General features: G+C 49.5%; 1 protein-coding gene and 1 non-coding gene across 2 annotated transcripts in view; one reads left to right on the top strand and one right to left on the bottom strand.

The window, feature by feature from the left end:
- Positions 1-27,051, top strand: part of LOC122372704 (WD repeat and FYVE domain-containing protein 3-like) — a 91,793-nt gene extending 64,742 nt beyond the window's left edge. Inside the window, exons 14-40 of the mRNA XM_043350227.1 lie at positions 111-297; positions 678-862; positions 1,190-1,314; positions 1,732-1,863; positions 2,417-2,515; positions 3,012-3,147; positions 4,028-4,239; positions 4,545-4,677; positions 5,208-5,361; positions 5,731-5,868; positions 6,291-6,387; positions 7,395-7,515; positions 10,003-10,120; positions 10,504-10,627; positions 12,887-13,010; positions 13,490-13,607; positions 14,876-14,985; positions 15,372-15,563; positions 15,945-16,131; positions 16,953-17,162; positions 19,055-19,224; positions 19,657-19,851; positions 20,231-20,450; positions 22,282-22,393; positions 22,742-22,812; positions 24,207-24,327; positions 25,001-27,051. Coding sequence (XP_043206162.1) covers positions 111-297; positions 678-862; positions 1,190-1,314; positions 1,732-1,863; positions 2,417-2,515; positions 3,012-3,147; positions 4,028-4,239; positions 4,545-4,677; positions 5,208-5,361; positions 5,731-5,868; positions 6,291-6,387; positions 7,395-7,515; positions 10,003-10,120; positions 10,504-10,627; positions 12,887-13,010; positions 13,490-13,607; positions 14,876-14,985; positions 15,372-15,563; positions 15,945-16,131; positions 16,953-17,162; positions 19,055-19,224; positions 19,657-19,851; positions 20,231-20,450; positions 22,282-22,393; positions 22,742-22,812; positions 24,207-24,327; positions 25,001-25,094 — 3,885 coding nt within the window. The 3' untranslated portion in view covers positions 25,095-27,051. The remainder of the gene's footprint in view (positions 1-110; positions 298-677; positions 863-1,189; positions 1,315-1,731; positions 1,864-2,416; positions 2,516-3,011; positions 3,148-4,027; positions 4,240-4,544; positions 4,678-5,207; positions 5,362-5,730; positions 5,869-6,290; positions 6,388-7,394; positions 7,516-10,002; positions 10,121-10,503; positions 10,628-12,886; positions 13,011-13,489; positions 13,608-14,875; positions 14,986-15,371; positions 15,564-15,944; positions 16,132-16,952; positions 17,163-19,054; positions 19,225-19,656; positions 19,852-20,230; positions 20,451-22,281; positions 22,394-22,741; positions 22,813-24,206; positions 24,328-25,000) is intronic.
- On the bottom strand, positions 10,971-11,041 carry Trnag-gcc. The gene has a single exon. It is a non-coding gene; the product is annotated as a tRNA-Gly (tRNA).
- Positions 27,052-27,836: the final 785 nt, after the last annotated feature.

The following is a 27,836-nucleotide window of genomic DNA, read 5'->3' on the forward strand; positions in this document are numbered from 1 at the left end:
AAACAGATACTATACTGTCTTACTTGACTCGTATGACTACAGTTATTGTAAAGAACACATCTGCCACTCCACTACATCTAACACACACCTCTCGCTCGCCCCGTTCCCAGCGCGGCGCGGCCAAGTACAAGGTGCCCGTGTGTCGAGACGCGCGCGCCTGGTCCCAGCAGCCGCGCCGCCGCTCCCTGCTCGGACGGTCAGAGGCAGGGAGGACGGCGGCCGCTGTCGATACCATGTCTATGACGGAGGAGGAGGGCGCTGACTGTGCCGATATTGGAGAGAAACTCAGACAGGCCGGTGAGTGGAAACGGGCTGGTGAGGGAACGATGAGGGCTGGGGCAGGGAAACGTAGGGATGGACCGAACGGTGGAGGCCAAGGGAGTGAGGGAAACAGAGGACAATGTGAGAATTGACTCAACTGATTTAAAGTAAGCCTTAGTGAATGAGCGGATAAAAAATACATTGTCGTGACATGTTGATTTTGGCTGATTAGAGGAGAGAACTGTTTCACCATCGATAGCCTTCATCTTCATCTTCATCTTCATATAATCGGCACGAGAGGCACGGTGTCCTGCAGGGCACGTTTCTCGCCGATTTCGTTAACTTCGTTGATAGCCGAGTCAGTGCTGCTAATGCTAACTTCCACACACCCTAACCCCGCTCCCTCGTGCCGCCAGGTCTGCGCGGCAGCCTGCGCCGCCGCCGACTCACCTCAGACCCCGACGAGGAGCCCGAGTCACTAGACCTGCCAGATTCGGCCACGGACGGGCCGGCGGGCGGCGAGAGACAGCCGTCGGCAGATGTGGAGGATACCAGTCCCGATAACCAGACGCTCTTACGGCTACTGGAGCATGGAGAGAAGGTACGGGGGTTGGGAGAGGGAGGGAGATTTGAAGAGGACAGGGGGAGAGGGTAGGAAGTGTGGTAAAAGCAGATAGATTTCATGATTGTATTTTCGGCCGCAGTTGTAAATTGGCTGCAACTAGAAGGCTGTGTAACTGTTTTCATAGGACTTGGTTTTGATAGGATACTGATATTTTTCTTGATAGTCTCAATTGTCTTTTTGAATATTTTGACATGATCATATAATATTTACCGTAGTGGAACATTCTTATGTCGATAAAATATTTCCTCCGCCGAGTGTCGAACCCACGACCTCCACGTTACCTCACGGGTTCTGTTCGGGCAGATATCGCACATGTACCGGTGCGCGCGCATCCAGGGCCTGGACACGGTGGAGGGCCTGCTGCTGTTCGGCAGGGACCACGTGTACGTAGTGGACGGATTCACCATGCTCAAGACCAGGGAGATCAGGTGGGTGACGCGAGGGATGTGAGGGCAGAGGCTGCCCTTCACCCTTGGTGTGTTTCTGGGCCGCGGGCCTCGTAGACATGCAAATTATGTGCTCTTGAGTCGCATCAAGTGTCTTCCTACGCATGTATTTATTTCTAATTTATCTTATTGATAATATTTTTCGAAGCCGAAGATCAGAATCTGAAGATCATATTTTATCCTGGTTGCCCCCTCCTCCATTTTTTTCCTTTCCGAAGCGTAATATCCCTCACCCTTCACTATTTACCCCTAGCTGATTTATAGCATCCTTGTATGTGCCTTCGTATTCTAACTTTCATTTTCGTGGTCTTCCTTTATGCAACTTCATCCCTAAGTAATATATCAAACATCCACCAAATTATCTCAGTAATTCTAACCCCCGTCCCCGCCCCCTCACAGGGACATCGGTAACCTGCCGGCCAACATGCACGATCCGATCGTGCCCTGCCAGCCGACCGGGCGCCGGGTCAAGGACGTCCGCTCCGTCTCCAAGGTGGCCTACGACGACATCCGGGAGGTGCTCAAACGCAGGTCAGTCAGGGGTTCTCAAACGCAGGCCTGTCGGGGGTTCTCAAGCGTAGGTCAGAGGTCCTCAAACGCAGGTCAGTCAGGGGTCCTCAAACGCAGGTCAGTCGGTGGGCCTCAAACCTAGTGAGAGGTCCTCAAACGCAGGTCAGAGGTCCTCAAACGCAGGTCAGTCGGTGGGCCTCAAACCTAATGAGAGGTCCTCAAACGCAGGTCAGTTAGTGGTTCTCAAACGCAGGTCAGAGGTCCTCAAACGCGGGTTAAACAGTTGTCCTCAAATATATGCGAGAACGCTTATGGCTGGTTTGATCGAGATATGTTGAACCACGGTTGAACTCAAATTTGGTATTTTTTAGTGATTCGTGAGTGTTCACTCACTCTGATGGCTACAACATGAAGGCCAGTTGTTTTTGCTGTTGTTTTTCACATTGCGTTTGCATTGTAATTCGTCGTGCCTGTAATTATAGCGCTTTGACGAAATGTCCCAATTAAACATCTGAAGCGTAGTCATCCAGCGCGCATCTGGGAGGTTTTTAAGACCCCGGTTCTTGTGTCCCAGGTACCTACTGCAGCCGATTGCGGTGGAGTTTTTCTCAGCGGACGGTCGGAACTACCTGCTGGCGTTCCCCATCAAAACCAGAAACAAAATTTACCAGAGGTGAGAAAAAGACTAACTGGTTTAGAGATAGACGGTTTAAACGCCAAGCCAGTGGTGGCTGGGCATGACTATGAGGGAAAAAAATGTTGGTACATCACGCAGTCATCTTTGGTTTTTCTTTCGTTTGAATATCCGCGTGCGCAGAACATTTATGGATGAATTAAATTGTATAGGGCGATGAATCGCTATGCCTATCCGCAGTTTATATCAGGAGGCTAATTGTTATACATATTTGAAACTACTTCATCGTGTGAACTGAGCATTTATAAACCCTCAGCCCCCAATCCATTCCAATCCCACAACCCATTATCCCCGGCCCATGAACCCAGGCCAGTAAGCCATTGCCAGTGAGGGTATTCTAACATATGGCCACCTAGTGTGTCCCCCCCCCCCTCCCCGCAGACTATGTAAAATCTGTAGCCACCTCGATGTTAATGGCTGGCGGACACCCAGGAGAGTGTATGACCTGACCTTTGACTCCTGTGTGACCCCACAGGCTACAATCTGTAGCCACCTCTATGGCGGACACCCAGGAGAGCGTGGCCGGACAGAAGACCTCGGCCAATGTGGATCAGAGTGGCGGCCTGCTCAGCAGTCTGATGGGGGAGACCAGCGTTACGCAACGATGGGTGGTGAGTGAGACAGTGTGTAACGTGACGTGACGTGACGTGTAACGGGCTGTGACGTGACGTGCTCAGTCGGATGGGAGAGACGCAAAGGGAAGGGGGGGGGACTTGGTGTGTAACGTGACGGGTAACGGGGCTCAACGTGTTGGCTGTAGCGATGACTCGACTGTAACGTGGAATTAATGTGTCGGATTCAGCCTTATGTGAAGGTTTAGATCGTCGTAGTGAGGCTTATCAATTTGTATGTCTAGTGACTCGACTCACAATTAGATCCTGGTGTTTTGGAACTTTCAGCAATATTTTATCGGATATTGAAAAAGGGCCTTTGACTTGTAAACGTATGATTAATCGTACTCGGGGAGAGACATTTTATCGTAGAACTTCGTATGGCTTCATGGCTGCCCGATTCGCTATGTTAACCGCTGTGCTGCAGGTGTCATCGACTTTGGCAGACGCTCTTCTATTTGACAGACGCTTGTATGCATACTGCTGAAGTCATCTTTGCAAGTATAACTTGTTGATTACATGGATCATTCTACATAGATTATGTTCGAGCCTCCCGGCCCGGGCTGACGCAGCGTTATCAATTTACCCACGTGGCAGCCACGTGGACACGAGTCCCGCAAAACGTTTAACAGTTGAAGGCCTTCTAGACCGTTCCTTTACATTTATCCCCCCCCCCCCCCGTTTGTGTCTGCAAACATGTGAAGTCCTACAATGTGGGGTTAGTTCCATATCTCTCCCCCTGACTAAGACTACCATTGATACAATCATCTCCGGCCTCTCCCTCCCTCCCTCCCTCTCCCTCCCTCCCCCTCTCTCTCTCTCTCCCTCCCTCCCTCCCTCCCTCTCTCACACACAGTCTCCCCATTATCTGTCTCCACAGCGCGGTGAGATGTCCAACTTCCAGTACCTGATGCACCTTAACTCGCTGGCCGGGAGGTCCTACAACGACCTGATGCAGTACCCGGTGTTCCCCTGGGTGCTGAAGGACTACAGCGCCGACAAACTGGATCTCACCGACCCGTCGACGTTCAGAGACCTGGCCAGGCCGATGGGCGCCCAGACGCCCAAGAGGCTGCACCAGTTCGAGAAGAGGTAATTGTGGGGATGGTGATTGTAATGAGGAACAGATGCCGATGGATAAGCAGCAGGGTGCAAAATAGCCAAAGCATTGGAATGATTAGGGTGTCTTTGACCTTGGCTTTTAGGACTGTCAACCTCTATTTACTTAACTCGCTCAGTTTTCTTTTTTACATGACCATTTGACTTGTGTGTTATCCTTTGTATACACACGACTATTTGTTATACATGACCTTCCTGTTGACTTCTGCGCGACCCACTGCCTAGTGAGACCCCTTCTGACCCCTTTGACCCCTTTGACCTCTGTGTGACCTCTGCAGATACCGTGAGTGGGACGACCCGACGGGCGAGACGCCGCCGTACCACTACGGCACCCACTACAGCTCTGCCATGATCGTCTGTAGCTACCTGGTCCGACTGGAGCCTTTCAGCACGCACTTCCTCAGACTGCAGGTGACGAGAGCGGGGGAGGGGAAAGGAAGGGAAAGAGGAAGAGAGGAGGGAGGAATAGGGAGGGAGAAAGAAGGAAATTGATTATATTAAAAGGAGGGGTAACTAGCGGAGGGAGGATTAGGGAGGGAGAAAGGAAATGGAGGTGAAGAGGAGGAGAGGGAAGTGGGAGAAGGGATGAGGAAAGAAGAGTGGAAAGAAATGGAAGAGAGAAAAGAGAATTAATGGTTACGAATGAAAAGGAAGATGAAGGTTAGAACAAAAATGGAAGTGAGGTTTAGGATAGCAGAAGAAGGAAAGCAGAACGAAAGGAGAGGGTTGTAAGTTAGTAGACTAAGTAGACTTGAGGAAAGTTGGTGGTGGGATGGGCCAATGGGATGGGCCCAGAGGAAAAAGGAATCGTATCAGTCTATAGACGGACCAGCAAATATTTACTATCGACGACTTGTTTTATCTACCATATTCCCCCTGGCACTTCCCATTTGTCGATTTTCCCACGCTGACCGGAAGTTTCCTGTTTCCGTTTCCGGCAGGGCGGCCACTTTGATCTGGCCGACCGGATGTTCCACAGCGTGGAGGACGCCTGGCGCTCGGCCTCCGAGCACAACATGGCCGACGTGCGGGAACTCATACCCGAGTTCTTCTACCTGCCCGAGTTTCTCACCAACGCCAACCAATTCGACCTCGGTACGCAAAGTGGACAGATACACGGATGAAGATTTGTTCAGACGAGACATATTTGTGCTGCTTACGTTTGGACAGTGCATGCTGTTTTTTTATTTAGCTGATGAGTGTTTTGGGGAGATTACCAAACGCATAAGTTTTGCTAGAAAATGTCTACCTATTTTCTATCTTAATCAAAATGCACATTAACATATTGCAAATACCTACACTGCAACAAAGCAGAAATAAATTGTCAAAGCAGAGATAAATTTCGATCTTAATAATAATTATGCGTCTACTCTGGTAGCATCGATGACCCTATATGACTGATAACGTCGGTGACCTGACCTTTGCCGCCCCCTGCTGACCTTTCATACCCCCCGCCCCCGCCAGGTCACAAACAGAACGGGACGGCGCTGGACGACGTGGTTCTGCCGGCCTGGGCCAAGGGTGACCCGCGCGAGTTTATCAGGGTGCACCGCGAGGCACTGGAGTGTCCCTACGTGTCGTCACATCTGCACCACTGGATCGGTACGTGGGGGGGGGGGGCGGAGGGAGGCCGGAGAGGAAACAGAACGGGCAATCACATGCTTCATGTCAACCTTTGATCTGAAACTTTGTTCGTCCATTAATGTGGGCACACGAAAGACGATAGATTTCATGTGTGTTTTAATGAAACAGGAAGTGTATCGAATCAACACACTTAGTGAACTAGAATTGCAATTGCCTAGCACCCTCATGCTGAAACCGAAGTTTGGTCACTACATCACCTTTCGTCGGCCAGTCTCGCACAATTTCAAACGCATTGCTGAGTACCACCAGTAAGACGCCTTTTGGGGCGACAAATGATATTTAACGCCCTGCTATCAAATCAACATCATTTATCCCTGCAGACAGAGACGCATCACATCCGTTCTATAACACCTCTCGTAACATCTCTTGATGTTTCTCAGACCTGATATTCGGCTGCAAGCAGCAGGGTCACGGCGCTGTGGACGCCTACAACGTGTTCCACTACCTCTTCTACGAGGGAAACGTCGACATCTTCAGGTCAGTGGTCTAGTTACATATCCTATCATCTCCAGGCCAGTGATATTTTCAGACCTCAGCTAGGGAAAACGTGGACGTCAGCGTCTTCAGTGCAGTGTTCTTCGATGAGGGAAACTTGGCTTTCAGTTGTCAGTGAAGAGCTCACATGTCTGTCTATGGCATTACGTGATCAGGTAAGTGATGAGGACCGTAGGAGAGTAATTGATGACGGTAAGTATAATGCCATAATAATGACGATAGAAACAGGCTGCAGCTTGATGCAGCGAGTAGCACAGCCTGGTCGGTAGTTAGTAAAATATCCTACGAGTCTCGCCGTATGCGGGTGAGGTGAAGTCAGTCAAAGTAATCGACTACCATACAAGCTATTGTTCAAAGGATCAAAGTCTCACGCTTATCTTTCGGTTATGCTGAAGCGCGATTCGTTACGTGACGGAGTCGAGCATGATGGCTCGTTATCGCACTATTTTGAATTTTGAATTACCCGCCACTAACGGTTTAGTGTGTAAAGTAGAGGTGATACCATGGAGCACAGTGCAGCTGCTGCTGCTGCTGGTATTTTATTCAGTGTGATAAGGGTCGATGCAGCAGATGCTCTATTCAGCAGCTGTGCTATCATAGCGATGTTATCTTTTCAATTTGCGATTCAGAACTACGGGCGTACGAGTGGAAGTTTTATCCGTATTGCATCAGTCTGAATCTGCATAGAGATGACCATACTTTGTGAACGACGAATGCATATGTGACCTCCACTTTGTCATTGCCATAAGGAAATATGGGTGTCTCTTTGCACCCAGTGTTTTCCATAGGTACTCTTGGGGCAAATCAGGACTGCGTAACTATCACTAAGCCATTCTGTCACTAGGTACTTTGTCCAATATACAGTTGGTACCTGTAGCAGTCATGGATGTAACCAAAATCCTTTTGAACTGCTCGCATATTTTCATGCTGGCTTCTTCACAAAACAATATTCAGCGGCGTAGCACCACATGAACGTATCCTTCTCGCAGCATCGAGGACCCACTGAAGAAGACGGCCACCGTGGGTTTCATCAACAACTTTGGTCAGATCCCGCGTCAGCTGTTCAAGAAGCCTCACCCGCAGCGGCGGCTGGTTGGCAGCAGTCTGCAGGTGAGCGCTGAGGCGTACTGAGACATAGCTGAGACATAGCTGAGACATACCTAGCTGAGACGTACTGAGGCATAGCTGAGACGTATAATTTGAGACATACTGAAACATAGTGAGGCATACTGAGGCGTACTGAGACAGTGAGACATGCTGAGATATAGCTGAGACATAGCTGAGACATAGCTGAGACATAGTGAGACGTACTGAGGCGTATTGAGACGTACTGAGGCATAGCTGAGACGCACTGAGACATACTGAGGAATGCTGAGACATAGCTGAGACATAGTGAGAAATGCTGAGACAAACTGAGACATAGTGAGACAGCTGAGACATAGCTGAGGCATAGCTGAGATGTACTGAGACATACTGACGTACTGAGACATACTGAGACATGCTGAGACATACTGAGACATGCTGAGACATAGCTGAGGCATGGGTGAGACGTAGCTAAGGCATAGCTGAGACATACTGAGGCATGCTGAGGCATAGCTGAGACGTACTGAGACATCATGAGACGTAATGAGACATAATGAGACATGCTGAGACATGAGGCGTACTGAGGCATACTGAGACGTATTTACTGTTAACGCCAGACCCCTTGAGACCCTAATTTTTCGCGATTATTTTTAAATGCGTGGAGGAATTTCAACCAAGCTCAGGACATGGCCGTTTCAAGACAGGCCGAAACTTTTACAATTTAGATATTTTATCGCCATTTCAATATTTCAGGCACTTGTCATTGACTCGTAATGTTAACTGTTTTTCCATCCTGGATAGAGGCTTTCTACGTCATATGACATTAGGCTCCGCCCACGACTGCGGCATTGACCCGTGCCCATCAGCGACCTCTGTACAAACGACACCCCTGCCATCTGTGAAGGACTATGAATTTCGCTGACGCTTCACGTGCTATGAGTCAATTGCAGCAGACGGTCAAGTAAATGTTAGGCTCTTGTTGACTCTTGTATAGGACCAAGAGGACCATCACTCCTCAACCTACTACTCAGTCGTGCTTCGAACAAACGTCAACGATTCCTAACAAATACGATTTTCGATGTAGGGTATCTGTTTGAAATACGAGCGAGCCGTATGATGTGAAGCTCAGGCAATTAACTTATTATTGCGTTGTTCGATGGTTGCATAGCGATGTACAAATCGGCAGCTACTTGGTGACATCCGACATCCCATTATCGTATTATCTGCAACGCCATAGGCTTTAAATACAGGTGAATATTTCCTAACCTTATGTCAGTTATATGCCATCTGCCCGTCATATGCAGCTTATAAAAAAAAATATCAGCGAACATATCAGCATTGTAGAAGCAATGCGCATTGAGCATTTATGACTCCTTAGTCATCATGTCGCTCTCTGGGCACTGTCAGCCAAGACGCTACGCACAACTCCGCCGGCTTTCGGCACCGCTCGACCGTCGCCCGGCGTCCCCGCTCCCCGCCACAGCGAGAGTGACCGCGCGCCGGCCCGAAACCGCCGCAGGCCAAGACCACAGAGGCGGGGCTTAGCTGTGACGTCATAACGTATCACAGACTGACTGGTGATAGCCTCTACACACCGGATGAAAATCTTGCTCGAAATTTAACATTACGAGTCAATGACAAGTGCCTGAAATATTGAAATGGCGATAAAATATCTAAATTGTAAAAGTTTCGGCCTGTCTTGAAACGGCCATGTCCTGAGCTTGGTTGAAATTCCTTCACGCATTTAAAAGTAATCGCGAAAAATTAGGGTCTCAAGGGGTCTGGCGTTAACAGTAGGCATAGTGAGACGTACTGAGACATAGCTGAGACATGCTGAGGCATACTGAGACGTACTGACGTACTTGGATTGGGGCGCGGAACGGTGAAAGGGAGATACTGGATCATGAATATACCGGGTCAGATACACAGCTGATCAATTATCTACAGGTTCATGTGATGGGACATAGATGACATGATTTATGTTATTTATGGATGGCATAATGATATATTTCCTTGCAAGTTTTTGTTTTTTACTGCCGTGATTTCAGCTTTGACCTGACCCCCGTGAATTATGACCTGTCCTGTGACTTCTGATCTGTGAAGTGTGAGGTCATATGTGGGGCACCATGCGTGAAGGCCTGACCAAGTTTCTCTTTATAAAGCCTTACGGATATATTTGTATCCTTGTTTGTCTCACTCACTCACTCACTCACTCACTCACTCACTCACTCTCACTCTCACTCTCTCACTCACTCACTCACTCTCACTCACTCTCACTCACTCTCACTCACTCACTCACTCACTCACTCACTCACTCTCTCACTCTCTCACTCTCACTCTCTTTCTCACTCTCACTCTCACTCTCACTCTCTCTCTCTCTCTCTCTCTCTCTCTCTCTCTCTCTCTCTCTCTCTCTCTCTCTCTCTCTCTCTCTCTCTCTCTCTCTCTCTCTCTCTCTCTCTCTCTCTCTCTCTCCCACTCACCCCCCCCCCCTCCCTCCCTCCCCCCGGGCAGTCTGTGCGCCTCACGAACCGTCTTCTGGACGGGGCCTGGCAGCAGAACATCAGCGGCAGTGACAAGCTGTTCTTCCACGCGCTGGACGGTCTGAGGCCCAGCATGCAGCCCGTCAAAGGTCAGTGCGAGAAGGGCGGAGGTCAGTTTGGAAGGGGCCGGGCTGGTTTGAAGGGGTCAGAGATCCCTTTTAAGAATTAAGGCTACTTTGTAATTCAGTTGGAGAGCGTTGTCGGTCAGTTGGCCATGGTAAGGGGTTAGTCAGATGAGCGTCAGTTTGTCAGAGGCGAAGGTCAGTTTAGCGGGATCACAGGTCAGTTGGAGATCACTAGGGAGCACGCCGGCTTCGTTGCCCAAGCTGACAAGACCCGACCCAACTTGATTCGGACCTATGGAGCCCGTTGTAACTTCACCTTGATGAAAACTGTGAACACAACCTGGCCTGACCTGGCCCAACCTTACCCCAAATGACCTTTACTGACCATTCCCCTGTGTTTTCCACAGAGCTGAAGGGCCCCATCGGTCACATCGTGCCCCAGGAGCGCTCCGTGCTGGCCGTCGAACAGAACAAGTACATTGTGCCCGGAAACAGCGGACGCTACGTGGCCTGGGGCTTCGCCGATCACAGGTGAGGCGACGCTGAATGAATGAATGAATGAATGAATGAATGAATGAATGAATGAATGAATGAATGAATGAATGAATGAATGAATGAATGAGCGGACGGGTGTATGTATACACTAATACAATATACATGCATGCATGTATATGTATGTACGTGTGTATGAATGAATGAATGAATGAATGAATGAATGAATGAATGAATGAATAAATGACTGACTGAATGAATGAATGAAACGAGCATGCATAGCGGATTAAGACTGGGATGTTTGGTTGTGGGGCGAGAATGCTGGATTGCTGTACCATCGACTGTAGCCATTCCATGGCAATATCAAACATAGCGATGAAAATGCATCGGCCGGGAATCGAACCCGGGCCGCCCGCGTGGCAGGCGAGCATTCTACCACTGAACCACCGATGCTTGGGAACAAAGGACAAAATGTAGCAATCGGTCCAGAGGTAGGTAGAAAATATGTCTTATAAGAATTAGTAAAAGTGGGTAGTGAAAAATTTGCAGCTGTCTAAGACTTCAGGTTTGATTAGGCAGACAATCCCTCATGCTGTTTCTGTATATATTTTATGCACAGTTATTCAATAGACATTAGACATTCAATAGAAAATCGAGGCGCGCATTCGAAGCGTTATGTTTTTACCCACGTTCCTCCCTCCTGACTCTTCAGTGCCCTGGCTCCTCCGTTCCGTCGTTTCCATCCTTAGGATACTGAAATCATTCTTCGCCACGCCGCAACCCCCACTCCGTGCTGTACAGTGTACAGACATCTTTATCTCATCATGCCGGCTGCTCCCGAGGGAGCGCACCCCGTAGCCGGGTGCAGAGTGCTTGGGGGGCTGGTCGGCCTGTCTATCATTCGGATGGGCTCAGTCCCGGTGACTGTAGGGTGCCTGCCCAGACCAGTCTTCCCCTAATTCCTATCATCCTCCCGGCTCCAAAATAGTCTCGTACCGGAAGGGCCTAAGTGCCTAACCCTACAAAACAATAACAATGTAGCCATGTGGGGCGCCATCTTGCAGTTAATTCGTATAGCACCGGGCAACCCCCCTGACGTATTGAGCGGGATTGCGCTTCATCGCGGTCGTGGCCGAGTGGTTAACCCTATTAGTGGCAGGGGGGGGTTGTTTTTATCCACCCCTCAGGTTTTTCGGGAATATCTCCGAAACCGCTAAAGCTACGATGCTGAAATTTTCTGACTTTTCCTAAAACTAAATTGGGCACATTCCCTGAAAATTTCAAGTTCATAAGTTTACCAGGGGCGGCTCCAGAGCACTGGGAATTGGGGGTCCTATTCGTGAAGCGAGTCATTTGGGCGAAGATCACGATGCTGCACCAGTTTTACGAACAGTGAATGAAAGGTATCATGTGATAACATATACAGTTATTGTGCATCCTCTTTTGACACGTTTTTGCTATAATAGGCGGATCCAGGCGTTCAAAAAGGGGGGTTATGTTTTACCTCCCAAAATAGGTGCCCTGACACCGCCTATGCATGAATACTACAATTGTAGTCGTTCTCTCATAAGAAAATTGTAACATAACAAGACAATTACCACCCTTTTTAGAAACAGTACCAACAAAAACCTTATTTACTATACTTTTTGTGTACCCCCAATCTCAATGATCTGTATCCGCCTATGATTTTTGAAAATGCATATTTTTAGGATCCATGTGAATTCCTGGTTCATTTTCTATCGATCGGCAAAAGTTGCGTTAAGATTGGTTCAGAAACCTGGCCGCGATAAACAGTCTAAAATGTATCTGCAATTTGCCCGTTTTTACCCCCCTCTACCCCCCTATTGACATTTTTTCAATTTTTATTTTTTAGAAATGTAGATCACGTTGAGCGAAATCGAATGCCGTTTGAATTTTGAAAATCGGCCCGTTAGATCTCGAGATATCAAGGGGGGGTCGTAAACAGCCCCCCCCTGCCACTAATAGGGGGTAGCCAGGAGCCTGCCACTAATAGGGTTAAGGCGTCTGACTAGAAATCAGATTCCCTCTGGGAGCGTAGGTTCGAGTCCTACCGACCGCGTAGGTTTTGATTTGGACGTTTTGTGTCGGCGCTTATCCTTTTCCTAACTTCAGCCTCGCTTCCTATTCGTATCGAACGTGTTAACTTTCAGGCTCAAATTTTGATTTTGTTTGTTTGTTTAAATTTATGAAATATACACTGCTTTCCAGCATTGCACTGTCTGTCTGAAATGTATATTTTTATCGTAACCTCCCCCCCCCCCATCCCCCGATCCGCAGTATCCGCGTGGGAAGCTACGAGACGGACCGCGCCTCCCTGGTGGCCGAGCTCGTCTACAGTGGCGAGGTGCTCTGCTGTGTGGCGCCGAGACCCAAACTGATCGTTACCGGGGGCACCAGCACGGTAAGAGTGGAGAGTATTTTTTACAGTATTTTTGGAGCAATGCTAGGAAGGAACATGTGATCGAGGGGAGTGAGTGAAGAGTGAAGACCGTCAGATGTGTGTTCTTATGCCGTACGGCAGATGCCGCTATCGTGAAGCTAGGCGATTTTGTCTCAGATTTTCTGTACGATTTATTCTTAAATATAATGTGCTCACTGTACATACATCTCTGAAATGCAAGCAAAAAATAAATGAAAAAGTGCTGAGGTGGCATCAAACACAACCTCGCGTCATGTCCAAGTGTGTAGATGTTATGTGGTCCTTTTAAGCGTCCGCCATCAACCGTTCGCTCGTTAGGAAGAAAAACGCTAATATTCACTCGATTTCGAAAGACGTTAAAACAAACGCCAAACAAAGGTTTATGATGGCACTTCCCTCACAAATAGTGAACCTACCGGCTATTTCTCTAACCTCTGTTTCTTTCTTATCATCTCCGCCAGGTGGTGGTAGTGTACGAGTACGGTAAGCGCCGTCTGCAGGTGAAGGCCCGTCTGTGTGGTCACACAGAGGCTGTCCTGTCGCTGGCCGCCAGCACCGCCTACTCACTCATCGTGTCGGGTAGGTGGCTGTTCGTTTCGTGCTTGTATTTGCTGTACTTTTTCTTTTCACTTGACTTCACAAAACACAGTTCACAACTTCACATTCAGCTAACAGTTAAGTGTTTTGCTTATATGTAATTTTGAAGTGGATGCTTTTGCAACACGATCAAGCGATCTTTAGATATCACTGTGTTTGTAATCCATGGCCTTGTGTTATTCTCTTCTGAGCTTTCTAAGGCCCTTAACCCTCGCATGTGTAGGGGGGGGGTCGGATGGACCCCCCCCCCCATGGTTTTTCGCGAATAACTCGCGTAAAAAGCGGCCGATCGCGACGAAACTTTCAGTACCCTCGCATTGATCAATTTTACACCTACCCTGAAAATTTCATGACCCTGACCCAAATGACCTTTGACCTGTGACCTCTTTTCCGAGACCATGTTTGGCCGGAATCGCGATTTCGCGTATGTCGGCTCGCACTAGCCGCGCGTTTGCAAGCTTTTCGTGGTTTCAAACGTTCAAACATGTGATTTGATGTTACTCCCGTGGGTGTCAAGGTCACCTGAAGGTCAGGTCAGGTCATTGACCTTTGGTGACCTCGGGTGACCTCGGTTCACTTTTTCGAGTTTTACATGTTTCTAGGCTAGTTTTTGGAGCTGAATTCGAATTTAGCAACCATTTGAACATTTACGAAGTAGTTTTGGTGACTTTGTAACATGTTACGAAGCTGTCAGAGGCGGTTGACACGTACTACGAATACCCGTCACGACGCCTACTGGTTGACCTGACCTGACCTGACCCGACCTGGTCTAAATGCTTCAAGACATCATCTGTGATCAAAACTAACACGATATTCGTGATCAGCACCCCGAAAAACCCCTTAGAAGCCACACTTTACGACTTTCTAACAGGTCACGATTTTCCCGACTTTGGGTCATTGACCTGACCTGGAAGGTCAGCCAATGACCTAGGACCTTAAAATTGGGTATCATCGGCTTCCTCTCGTCACGGGCAACACGCTCGTTTTTTCCGCGAAGCTCTAGCTCAATCAGGGGCCAAACGGCAAGGGGGGGGGGTCCAACCGACCCCCCCCCCCCTACACATTAGAAGCTGGCAAATGCCGCACACATGCGAGGGTTAACATGACGTATTTATTCCTACCTGTGATGTTGCGCCCCAGGCTCCCGGGACGGCACGTGTATCGTACCTTTGTCTCCTTACTTTGATGATGACGCATTCCCAGGCGCTTGAGCCGTACCTTTGTCTCCTAACTTTCATGACGCGCCCCAGGCTCGCGGGACGGCACATGCATCGTGTGGGACCTGTTCCGGCTGACGTACGTCCGTCAGCTGAGAGGTCACTCGGCCCCCGTGGCCGCCGTGGCCATCAATGACGTCACGGTTAGTGGTAGTGACGTCACTGGGAGATTGAGTAACTTCAATGAGAGGAGTATGGTGTAGCAGCTTTTTGTAGCAGCTGAAGCTCTGTTAGTAATGGTGGTAAGAATTGGATCGGCTGGAGGGGTATATGAGGGAGCAGCAACTTTATTTTTTGACATTGTTTGGTACATTGCGATTAACGCTACACTGGCGGCTATACGAATTAATGGGCATTTGTTTATCGATGTAACTTATGAAATGAAACTTCCGTTCTGAATAAGGTGAAGTAGCTCTCACTCAATGCAAGAATGATCTTTTATTCTCTACCTAGCTAAATGTCAGGAAAACGTTAACAGTTACTTTTTCCTGTACTGCACTGCTCACCCATTGGCCCCCTCCCCGCGCAGGGCGACATCGCCACGTCGTCAGGCACGTGGCTGCACGTGTGGACCGTGAACGGCGCCGAGGTGGCACGTGTTAACACGGCTGTGGGCGCCTCCGATCGGATGCAGCAGATCCTCTGTCTGGGATTCAGTCAGAGTAACGAGTGGGACGCGGAGAATGTTATCATGACAGGGAGCACAGACGGCGTGGTGAGGGTGAGTTCTGTGGGGGAGAGAGGGAGTCTGAGTGAGAGTCTTGGAAGACAGCTGACGGAGTACGATTCATGAGCTCGTATTAGATTCAAATTCAACTGTGTTCATTTTACGAGTCGCTTACTTATTTGTCAGGATATCTGACGAAAAATACGATTCGGTAAAATGAACAATGTTGTTCGTATGAACGTGTTACTATGTAAATGGCGTGTATTTTTCTGCATGTTTGCTCCGCTAAAGTAACCATTAACTCCTTCCCCATACTCGCCTCAATATGTAGTTAGTCTGTACCAAATAGTTGTCTGGCGTTGCTGGTATGTCAACACATTACTTTTTCACGACAGCTCGTTTCAGCACATGACGTACCCCTCTCTCACTCTCCAGATGTGGTCTCTGGACTACGTTCAAGTCCCCGTGGCCTCGCCCTCGCCCGAGGGTAGTCCCGACTCGACCTCCTCCGAGAGGTCGCTGCCCGAGCGTCTGTCCGTCGGACCGGGACAAAGGAGGTCCTCCAAGGCGGACGAGATCGTACGGAAAATGTCGCTGGTCAGCGGTGACCTGTCGCCACAGGGTGAGTAGCCAATGGGAGGCGAGGAAGGGGGTGGGCGGGCCAATGAGGGATGAGGAAGGGGTGGGAAAGTCAAACAGAGACGAGGAAGGGGGATAATGGTGGCCAATGAGAGGCGAGGAGGGAGACGGAGGGCCAATCAGAGATGAGGAGGGGGTGGGCGGGCCAATGAGGGATGAGGAAGGGGTAGGAGGACCAATCAGAGGCGAGGAAGGGAGATTGGTGGCCAATGAGAGACGAGGAATGGTGTTAGGGACGAAAGAGAGACGAGGCGGGATGGGTGCGACTATCATAAACAAGGAGGAGGATGGGCCAATTAGACTCGGGTAACGCACATCACGACCAATCAGGGGTGGAGAGAGAAGATAGGTGACCAATTAGAAGCGTTTAAGGTGACCAATGCAAGACTAGAGCGTTTAGTTAAGCATATCGAGTGTGATTACTGTTTAACATGTAGCCTTGGGAGTGATCGGTCGGTTTTTAGAATTATGTTCGCAGTACGACGTGAATCTAGCGACGTTTGTTAGGAGATCGAGGTATTGTGTGTAGTGTGTACATAATATGTGATAGGAATCAGGAGCCGTTACTTACGGAATTGAACGTCGAAGTTTATGGTGAAGTCTCTCGATTACAGTGCCAGAGGTTATGTGGACTGAGTCATTAGTGACTTTCAATCACACTAATTTACTCACACATACCTAACAAGTCGGCCCTATCCCTATTTCACACCCTTTTCGTGATCCCGCTCTCATCTCTTTCCTCCCCGTCTCTCTCCCCATCTCCCCACACATTGCTAACCCCTCTCCCCACCACGACCACCCCAGGCGGCCTGTCGCCCTCGCTCTCGGCCGCTGCGGCCGGCGGTGGCGGCTGGGTGGGTCTGGCCGGCCGCTGCGTGGCCCTGCTGCCTGACGCTCTCAGAGAAGACGTGCGGGATGTCGTGGAGGCCGTGAGACGCGCCAGTCTGGTGGCTCCGGCGGCCGGCGCGGCGCTGGGGGCACAGAGAGCCGCTCAGGGGACGGACACGGGAACCGGTGAGGAGAGGGGGGTGTGAGGAGTAGTGGTAGAGGTAGTGGTAGAGGTAGTGGTTGACGCAGGCGTGGTGGTTGAAGTAGTGGCAGGGATAGGTCGAGTAGCTTTAGGTGTAGTGGTAGAAGAAGTGGTTGGCGTAGTCCATTAGACGTGGTTGTAGACTTTAGTATAGTTAGTTGTGAATGAAATAGTTGAAGCTGACGTAGTGGTAGAACATGTATTGGTAGAAGTGGTAATTAGTGTAGCGATTGGCGAACCCTCAGTGAAGACTTAGGCTTAGACGTAGATTTAGTAGAAACGTGTTTGTGTGGATGAACGACGTGCAGAGATGAGTCTGCGTGGTGCTGATTTGAGTTTTGGCTTGTGTATATTTGGCCTAGGCCCTAGTGATATCCGCTGGCGTGTACGTAGGCTTAGACTGTAGGGCTGTGTAGAGTTGACGTTGCATTAGATATAGATGTAGCTACGTCAGAACATGCGTCAGACGTTGCGTTAGTTTTGTTTTAGTTACATGCGTAGGCGTAGACTTGAGCATGGTATATTTGTAGACATTATTTGTAGGACGTGTAGATTTAGTGTAGATCTAGCTGAAATCGTGTGTTGTGATGGTGGTAGTGCTTTAGTTGTTGAATGCGTTAATGATGCACGGAAGATGCACGTGAGGTGGTGGTAGAGAATATGATACTGAGTGCACGTTACTCGACCTGGTTTCGTGAAAAGTGGAGCGTAGATAGAAGGCGTCTAGAGTAGTGCGTTTTTACTACACGTTGTGTACTTGTAGCCACCGCGATATCCATTATCCACTGTGCATTATCTTAAGGTTATGCCACTGAAAATGGCTGGCACGTTAAGATATCAGATTGTATGTGTTCAATTCACAGAGATTATACATACGTCACAGTGTGAGGTGTCAGCCACCAGGATTTTCCGACGCACGAATCTACAGTGTTCATGCTTTGACGATGACATGCAATTCCTGACTATGATGCATGGGTTACGGCTTTTGGAGTCGATTTTACGAGCAGCTTTCGGCGATTGTGTAATGCTGGGGCTCACCATCCTATTTTCCGTAATGGCATACGTTCTGTATGATACTTCAGAAATTTAACAAGTCGACAGTTCCCAGCCGAAATGGTATAAAATGTCGATTTCGAAAATTTGACACTTAAGATGTTCTTACTTGGAACTGTCGAAGTGTTGTAGTTGTACGCTCGGGTTAAAGTCAATATCAAGCGTGAACTATATCAATAGTGCGATGCTTTTAGTGACAAATGTGAAGCGTATGCTACGGTTGTTTTGTAATGAAGACGATTGTGCAGCTTTTGTCAATGGCAATCCATTTGACGTCTCCTTTTCCATTCCAAGCCCTTCATTCTTTCATTCCGTCATCCTCCCTTCATCCTTCATCCCGAGTCATTCACTGACTCTGACTCCGGCTGTTGAGCACTGATGGAGGAGTATCACATCATCTGCTTGTTCAAGTCCGATTCCAATGGTGACTGAGACATGACAGGCTTGACAACTTTTTTAACTTCAACTTTGACTCGGCAGTGTCTCTAACTCCCAGTCCAACTTTCTGCTGTATCGAACTTTGTCTATTCCTCTCTAACTCCTCAGTGCCGATCGTCTCAAATCCACCTTTCTATCTCCCACCATCTCTAAGTCTTAATCCCTATCTCACTCTCCAGTGTCGCCGCCTCCCACTCGAACTCCATCTCTCTAACTCTCGTAGTACCCCGCTCCAACTCTAACTCCACTTCCCCAGCTCTCCAGTAACTCGCTCAACTCTACCTCCCCTCACCAACTCTCTCAGTCCCGCCACTTCTAGCTCCAACTCCCCTCCCCAACTCTCCAGTACCCCGCCCAACTCTAACTCCCCCTCCAACTCCCGCAGTGCTGCTCCGTTCCGGCTCGGAATCCAGTCTCTCTGAGGGTGGTGAGGGCTCAGAGGACGACATCCGCTCGTGTGGTACCGGCGGATCCGCCTCCAAAAGGTCCTCCCGTCGACCGTCCATGCTGAGGAGACAGCAGGCCGTCTCTGGGGCCTCCGGTGGCGCGCATACGGTACGGAGAGGGGAGGATTGAGAGTCGTGGGGTGGGTGGAATGGGGGAGAGAGTGTCACGTTTTTTTATATTGTGGAGTGAAGTGTTGGCTGGGATGATCTGGGTGTCATGCTTTACGTTAACCGTCCATTGATATTTCTTAGTTATTTCCTGACTTGTACCTGTTGTGTTTTCTCTGACGCTTTTTTCGTCTCTGGAGTCGTCCCTGAAGTAATAGGCCGATTTTTTATGCGTCTCATTTTCCGTAATATGTCTTTTTTAGAGTCGCACCTACCACTGAGCTCCTGCCGTCGCTTACCATTTACCAATGACGAGCTGAGGTCGGTCTTGTTATCTTCCTTGTCTCTGTTCTGCCTATTTGTTTTCCTTGCACCTGTCTCCCCTGTCTACCGTTTGTCCCTGTATCTCTACCCCCTACCTCGTGTTCGGCAGGTCCAGCTGAGCGCCGCCCTGGAGGCGCTGGCCAGTGTCAGCTCCTGCGAGGAGGCGGACCAGTCTCCCGGGCCGTCGTCCCAGCACCCGCCCTCAGCCCAGTCGCAGTCACAGTCACAGTCACAGGGACAGACAAAGGGACAGGCGCTGGCGGCCGGCAAGGCGCACAGTCTGGAGACGGCTCCCGAACAAACGGTAAGGGGCGGGAACAGTTATCAGACGGTTAGGAGGAGTTATTATACGGCTTTCCGGGTAATTTTTATATTATGTGCGGAAATAAGAGCTAAATAAGTCAGGACGTGAAATTTGGTGACTTTTCTTGAACATTGATTGTGATTATTGTGCCCCAATATTGACAAATACCTATCTCTCCCTGTCCCTTTCTCTCTTCCCGGCCGGTATCTTTCTCTAATTGTCTCGTCTCCTCTGTCCATGCATCTTCTCTCTCTTCTCTGTAAGCGCTTTCTTTTTCTTGACGTGTATACTGCATACTCTTTTTGTTTTATAATGACTTGCATATGTTTCTCCTAATAGCCATATATCTAACACCCTGGACTTTCCAACGCTTCGTCAGGTGGTGCGTCGTCAGAAGTCTGAGCACAACACCCAGGAGGCGCGCAAGTCGACTGGTGACCGTCTGATGCCCCCGGGCGTCACCGCCGGACCCGGAGGGGAGCTCCGGGGCAGCCGGAGCGACACGAACCTGGCCGCCGCCGAGCAGGGCTTTGTGGTGGTGACGGCCGCAGACCTGGCTCCCGGAGCAGACAGAGAGAAAAGGAAACTGCTCAGAGAGGGTGAGTGGGGCGGGAGAGGGTGAGGAAGGGAGGGTTTAGAACGGTAACGATTCAATGTGGATTCAATTGCCAATGGAAGTCGCAATTACTCTTCAATTTTCCAGTGCAGAATACAAATACCAGTGTAGCGGACGCACATTGAGTTGTGTGGTGCTAGTTACTCTGCTGATGTTACGGGTACCTGTCCTACTGATCAGGGTACTGATGCTTGCTTTCCGTTCAGGATCTAAATTGATGGTATGGGTGCTGATATTTGTGTTCTGTCAATCGTAGTCGATTGTTTTTCATGGCGCATCTGCGCTCGTTTCAACTAACGGTCATTCTTATACCGTTCATCTCTGTTCTGTCAGGGTTCCGCAGTAAACTGACCCCTGTCTGTGTTCTGCCAGGGTTCCGCTGGCAGTGTCAGGTTCCGCAGTAAACTGACCCCTGTCTGTCTCTGTTCTCTCAGGGTTCCGCAGTAAACTGACCCCTGTCTGTCTCTGTTCTGTCAGGGTTCCGCAGTAAACTGATCCCTGTCTGTCTCTGTTCTGTCAGGGTTCCGCAGTAAACTGACCCCTGTCTGTCTCTGTTCTGTCAGGGTTCCGCTGGCAGTGTCGGGTTCCGCAGTAAACTGACCCCTGTCTGTCTCTGTTCTCTCAGGGTTCCGCTGGCAGTGTCAGCTAGTGTTCCGTAGTAAACTGACCCCAGTGTCTGTCTCTGTTCTCTCAGGGTTCCGCTGGCAGTGTCAGCTAGTGTTCCGTAGTAAACTGACCCCAGTGTCTGTCTCTGTTCTGTCAGGGTTCCGCTGGCAGTTTCAGCTCGTGTTCCGCAGTAAACTGACCCCTGTCTGTCTCTGTTCTGTCAGGGTTCCGCTGGCAGTGTCGGGTTCCGCAGTAAACTGACCCCAGTGTCTGTCTCTGTTCTCTCAGGGTTCCGCTGGCAGTGTCAGCTAGTGTTCCGCAGTAAACTGACCCCAGTGTCTGTCTCTGTTCTCTCAGGGTTCCGCTGGCAGTGTCAGCTAGTGTTCCGTAGTAAACTGACCCCAGTGTCTGTCTCTGTTCTCTCAGGGTTCCGCAGTAAACTGACCGCTGTCTGTCTCTGTTCTGTCAGGGTATCGCAGTAAACTGACCCCTGTCTGTCTCTGTTACTGTCAGGGTTCCGCAGTAAACTGACCCCTGTCTGTCTCTGTTCTGTCAGGGTTCCGCAGTAAACTGACCCCTGTCTGTCTCTGTTCTCTCAGGGTTCCGCAGTAAACTGATCCCTGTCTGTCTCTGTTCTGTCAGGGTTCCGCAGTAAACTGACCCCTGTCTGTCTCTGTTCTGTCAGGGTTCCGCTGGCAGTGTCGGGTTCCGCAGTAAACTGACCCCTGTCTGTCTCTGTTCTCTCAGGGTTCCGCTGGCAGTGTCAGCTAGTGTTCCGCAGTAAACTGACCCCAGTGTCTGTCTCTGTTCTCTCAGGGTTCCGCTGGCAGTGTCAGCTAGTGTTCCGTAGTAAACTGACCCCAGTGTCTGTCTCTGTTCTCTCAGGGTTCCGCAGTAAACTGACCGCTGTCTGTCTCTGTTCTGTCAGGGTATCGCAGTAAACTGACCCCTGTCTGTCTCTGTTACTGTCAGGGTTCCGCAGTAAACTGACCCCTGTCTGTCTCTGTTCTGTCAGGGTTCCGCAGTAAACTGACCCCTGTCTGTCTCTGTTCTCTCAGGGTTCCGCAGTAAACTGATCCCTGTCTGTCTCTGTTCTGTCAGGGTTCCGCAGTAAACTGACCCCTGTCTGTCTCTGTTCTGTCAGGGTTCCGTTGGCAGTGTCAGGTTCCGTAGTAAACTGACCCCAGTGTCTGTCTCTGTTCTCTCAGGGTTCCGCTGGCAGTGTCAGCTAGTGTTCCGCAGTAAACTGACTATGCACACCGCTTATGACCGCCGGGATAACGCCGAACCAGCCAGTGTAACGGCCCTGGCCGTGTCCAAGTAAGTGGTGGTACTCCCTAATGGAGGTGCACGAGTGATGGAGGCACGGGCGCCCGGTGTGGGATGTTTGTTGGCAAGGTTGCAGGGGAGGGACGTAAAGAAAGGTATGTGATTATGCAACTTGTGATGTTGCTGTGATTTACGTTAGCTTTCTTTGTAATGATGTGGGTTTTGGGGTGTGATTTTGCTGGTAACACAAGCTGTTGCTGTTTCGCGAACAGCTAAGTTCATATTTTATTTGTGCTACTGCCTTTTCATTAAAATATCACTGAATGCGGTTTATTACTTCAAACACGGTTGAATCAGCTCGTGACCTCCCCTCCCCTCCCCTTTTTCTCTCCCCCTCAGGGACCATCGGACTGTCTATGTGGGCGACTCCCGCGGCAGAGTCTGGGCCTGGAGCGTCTCCGACTCGACAGGTGAGTCCGACTCTGACTCACACCGACTCACACACTGACTCAACCCACCAGCTGAGTTAAACACCGTCCTGCCGCTCCTTTCGTTAGAGACCTTCTGGTCATTGGCTGATGTATTGTAGTGAAAATCGTGGCTGTAGCTCTAGTCTGATATTGTTTGTGTGTTTTTCTTGTGATTCCACCCGGAATTTTGCCTCCCACAATTTGTCAATGGTGCCCGTCTGTGACGTTTCATCCGTTCTGTCATGTCTAGTTTGGGTGTTGCGTTCGGAATGTCGTCGCTTCTCAGGCTTCTAATGTTTCTGAATGGTTGGCTGTAACGTTTGTTACGTTTTAGCTGCTGCTTTATATTTCAATGATGGTCGACGTTTCGTTTGCATGTGATTATGGGCTCTTATGCTTATTATACGTTTCGTTTTCGGGTAGTTTACGCTGATTAATTTTTCAGCCGTGCTGCTCTTAAAAATCAGGAAAATGTCGAGTCTTAGACTGGGGATTTTAAGACGTCACTTGTATATTTCCGTACAACATCTCAACCAACCCTACCATGCCTTCACCTCCTCCCAGTCCTTGTATTTCAAATCTCAATAGTGTGAATCTCAAAAACTCCACCGTGGATAACTCGCCTCTAATTCTCCATCGCGAAGAACTTCACTCCAACAACTCTGCTCGAGTAACTCCGCACTTAATAACTCCTTTCCAAACACCCACCGTAAAAAGCTCCGCTCAAATAACTTCCCGCCGTTCATAGCTGCATTCCATTAACTCTCCACCGTGAATAACTCCATTCCAGTAGCTCTGTCGCCAACAACACCACCCCAATAACTCTACACCGTGAATAACTCTACTCTATAACTCCACTCCAATAACTTCCCCGTGAAGAACTCCACTCCATTAGCTCCGCCGCCAATAACTCCGTTCCAATAGTTAAGCGTCGCCAATAACTCCGCTCCAATAACTTCACTCCAATAACTCCGTCGTCAATAACTCCCATCCAGTAGCATCTCTGTGAATAACTCTACTCCAATAACTATCTGCCGCCAATAACTCCGCTCCAATAACTCTCCGCCGCTAATAACTCCGTTCCAGTAACTGTCCCCCGTTGTGTGGTGTCCCGTCCCGGAGTAAATAGCTCTCCAACGCGAATAGCTCCACTCCAACAACTCCACTCCAATAACCCCGCCGGTGGATACCTCTACTCTAATAACTGGTTGGTAACTCCTTTAAACTAACTCTCCGCCGTGAATAATTCCGCTCCAATAACTATCTGCCGCCTATAACTCCGCACCAGTAACTCTGCGCCGTGAAGAACTCCGCTCCAACAACTCTCCGCCGCCAATAACTCTGCTCCAATAACTGTCCCCCGTTGTGTGGTGTCCCGTCGCGGGGTCACCCAGGTCCCTCCGACCACTGGCGCCGGGACGACTCGGCCCTGGCGTGCGCGCTCTGCGGCGTCCGGTTCTCTGTGACCGAGAGAAAACACCACTGCCGAAACTGCGGAGACGTCTTCTGTGCCAAGTAGGCCGACAGCGGAAGGGGGGGGGGCTTTCGGGGAGGGGGTTAAGGATGACTTTAGCGGGCTAAGGTGTTACATATATGATGTTGTCACATGATATAATCCCACCAGTATACAAAATAGTGGTATACCCAAACAAATTGAAATTGTAACTTCTCAACCACTACGCATTTATAGCACTTTGTCTTTATATACGTCTTGACTACGCCACGCCCTTGTATGAGTATAGCAAACAGCTACTCGTCATGTTTTAACTTTTAATCGGTCATATCCCCCCCCCCCCCATTGCTAACATGAGACACACTGTACCTTACGACATGTAGATTGTAGCTACTTTGTTAGTCTAGTCTGCGTTGGCTTCCTAAGAGGTGATTTGGGATTTCATCTGCTTTTTATTGTTCATAATTTGCTTTTCATTAGCTTGGCTTTTCCTGTGGTTCCTTTTCGCACACGTGTTGTATCGCATGTTTGTCCCGTCATGTAACGTTCATCCAATTTGTCGGTGTCTTTTCGATGTGTTGTATGTTTTATTAAAACAGCTTGCTGTCACGTTCAATTGAAAAGCTTTATCGTAATACAGATATATGATTACTTCTCGAAAAGTACACTCTTCGACAAATGTTGGCCTGACACGTCGACCTTAACCTCTGACCTTTGCCCTTGACCTGCCCGCGGATGCAGTCACCACGAGTCGGAAATCATTCGTCTGAGGATCCTGAAGCCGGTTCGTGTCTGCCAGCGCTGCTTCGACCTCCTCCGGCCGCACTAACCAATCAGCGCGCTCGGTGGGTCGGCGTCCACCAATCAGCGCGCTCGGTGGGCGGGCGTCCACCAATCAGCGCGCTCGCTGGGCCGGCGTCCACCAATCAGCGCGCTCGATGGGCCCGCGTCCACCAATCAGCGACGCGCAACAGCTGACGGCGACCAATCAGCTCCAGCTGTGGCCGCCATGACCTCGCCGACAGCCAATGGGGAGCCTGGGATACTCTCAGCAGCCAATCACGATTGACTTTAATGTGACGGTAAGAGTTACCCGCTTCTCGTGGTTCTGAGCCACGAGAAGGGCAGCTATTGGAGGAATGACAAGGAAAATCTCCTGGTTTATCGTTTTTAGTGGACTGTAGAGCCGAGTTTCTGTGCTGATTGGACATTGTAGTGTATATCGTATAGCTCTAGTCGCTAGAGTGGCGTCCAGCTATGTGCCATACTGCGCTGTTGTGTGTGACGTGTACCGTATCCAGTCGGCTATCTGTATGTGTTTGTCAACGCCAGTTTCCCCCGCTTCTGTCTGTAGTTGTGTGAGTGGCCGATAGATGGCAGGGAGCTCTCGCTGTCGACAGACAGAGAAGGGAAAATCAAAACATTCCCAAAGGCTGAAGGGTAGAGGTGCGTAGCACCGAGAAATTGAAAACGAAACGATACAGGAAAGTGGAATAGAGTCCACGGGAAGGTCTCTCAAAGTTACGGTGCATGTTTCCAGCCAGCTAAGGCAGAAGAGTGGACTTTCACGTGTATGTTACAGGCCAGCTGTCATGCTGACATTCCGCTTTGCCGCTAGCCACTGGGCAAACGCTAGGCTTGATGTTGCTAGTCATAAGCTGCCTAAGCTGCCCTGAGCTTGCCTAATCGCTGAGACCAGTTCGTAGGCATGTATCCCAGTCGATGCGCGAAATGTATCCGCGAAACTGGCTGAACTTGTATATTGACGTAGTCAGTCATTTCCAACCCTGGCTTATTCACGCCCTAAGACATGTGTTGTCGAGGGTATAATCTCCTTTGGTTTTGTGTTAGTAAGCGAATATCATGCTGTTTTGTACTTTTATGCTATTTCTGATCGCCGCAAGTCAGCTATGCTGGTTTCGATATGCTATGTTTGCGGCATAACTATCATGTATCGTTTTTGCACGTGCGTTATGCGAGTAGTACGTCCTTCAGACAAACTCTCACAGCTACTTAACCATCTCTCGCGCTATGATGTGATCTTTTTAGGAATATGAATGCTTTGATCATGTATAACGGTGATTATCGATGATCTTTCGCTACGCAGTGTGTATTTAAATTTAACAAAAATCAGGCCAGTATGGATTCCCTACGTTAATTTCCATGAGCTTGTTCAGTATTATTAGCGCGGAGGACGGTTTTCGTTGTGACACCTATGATACTGTAACCCTTGATCGGTGATTGTTTTTGGAGCCGCCGGTTGCACCCTAGTCATTGCGTCTTTGCACGTATATTTATTTATCGCCCTGTGTTTCAGTGATAATCTAGGCATTCCTCTGGTAAGACATGTAGGCACTACGGCTAGTGCGAAGCATAGTACATGAAAGAGCACGTGAACAAGTCCGATTTAATTGCTGGGCACCTAAATTGTCGTAGGATAGCCCGTTGGTCCGCTTCAAATATGCATGCTATCGCTAATGATGAACGGCAAAACGGTTTTGTAAAAATGAAGAAAAAACGTTAAAAAAATATTCACTAAGCTAATGAGTCGCACAGCGTATAGTTTCGTCATATTGATGGAATATGTATGTTCCTTTGTTGTCATTTGGCTTTGTGTTGCGATTGAATATGTTCTGAAGCAGCTATATGGGCCCCATTATGTCCGATATTTTGTCCCGATTTTTCGACTTGCGATGTGTCGTGGTTGCACCAATGCTGAATGCTGAACTGGAAGAGACGCCAGCCAACGCCTATGTGATGTAGTCAATACAACAGCTCTATGTGTATATGATTTTTGTATGCGGTTTTCGAAATGCCGATATTTGTTTTTGATGACGTCACTTCTCTGTTACACACTTAACACGGTTTTGTCGTTTTTGTTTGACACGTTGTGGTCCAAATTCCTCAAAAATCACCCGTTTCTCCGTTCTCCTGTGTGTTCGATAGCCATCCTTGCGTGGCTCGCAGTGGTCTGTCCCCAGTACGGCTCCGCGGCCCTGCCGCTGTTTTTCACTCGCTAATCCCTCCCCTACCCCTGCCCTAGCGTCCCCACCCCCTTACCGATCTCCACTCGCTTCCAGACGGCCCAGATTGGCGGCTGTCACCGCCCGCGGCCATCACTGGTCATCCCGGGGTCAATCGGTTCGGCGGGCCGGTCTAGCTGCCAGGGGCCGATTGCCTCCCCGCCCGCCACCAGGCGAGGCAGCACTTGTCCTCGTGGCCTGGTCACTCCCCCCCCCCTTTCCCCACACATCCCCTCGTTGCAAGAGTCGTCGGTCGCATTGCCCGTGTGAACATCCCTTACTCAAGGAACAACACTCTAGAATATTTGGTTGATCGGCATGATCCGAGTACGACGCAAAGTGGGGCGGTTGGACAAGTCTTCGAATGGGAACGTTCTGCATGTCACGTGAGAATAAGCGTGGCATGGGCGGTTCGGGAGACTGAGAGACCAACGCACAGAGCCAAACACTTGAAGGCAGCAGTGGATGTGACGTCACACAGGCTGGGCTGACGACAGAGAATAGTGGGCGGGGCCTAAACGGCCCTAATCAGAGATCGGCATAATGCG

The sequence above is a fragment of the Amphibalanus amphitrite genome, unplaced genomic scaffold (assembly GCF_019059575.1).
Source record: "Amphibalanus amphitrite isolate SeventyFive unplaced genomic scaffold, NRLGWU_Aamphi_draft 001389F_arrow, whole genome shotgun sequence".
Lineage (NCBI taxonomy): Eukaryota > Metazoa > Arthropoda > Thecostraca > Balanomorpha > Balanidae > Amphibalanus > Amphibalanus amphitrite.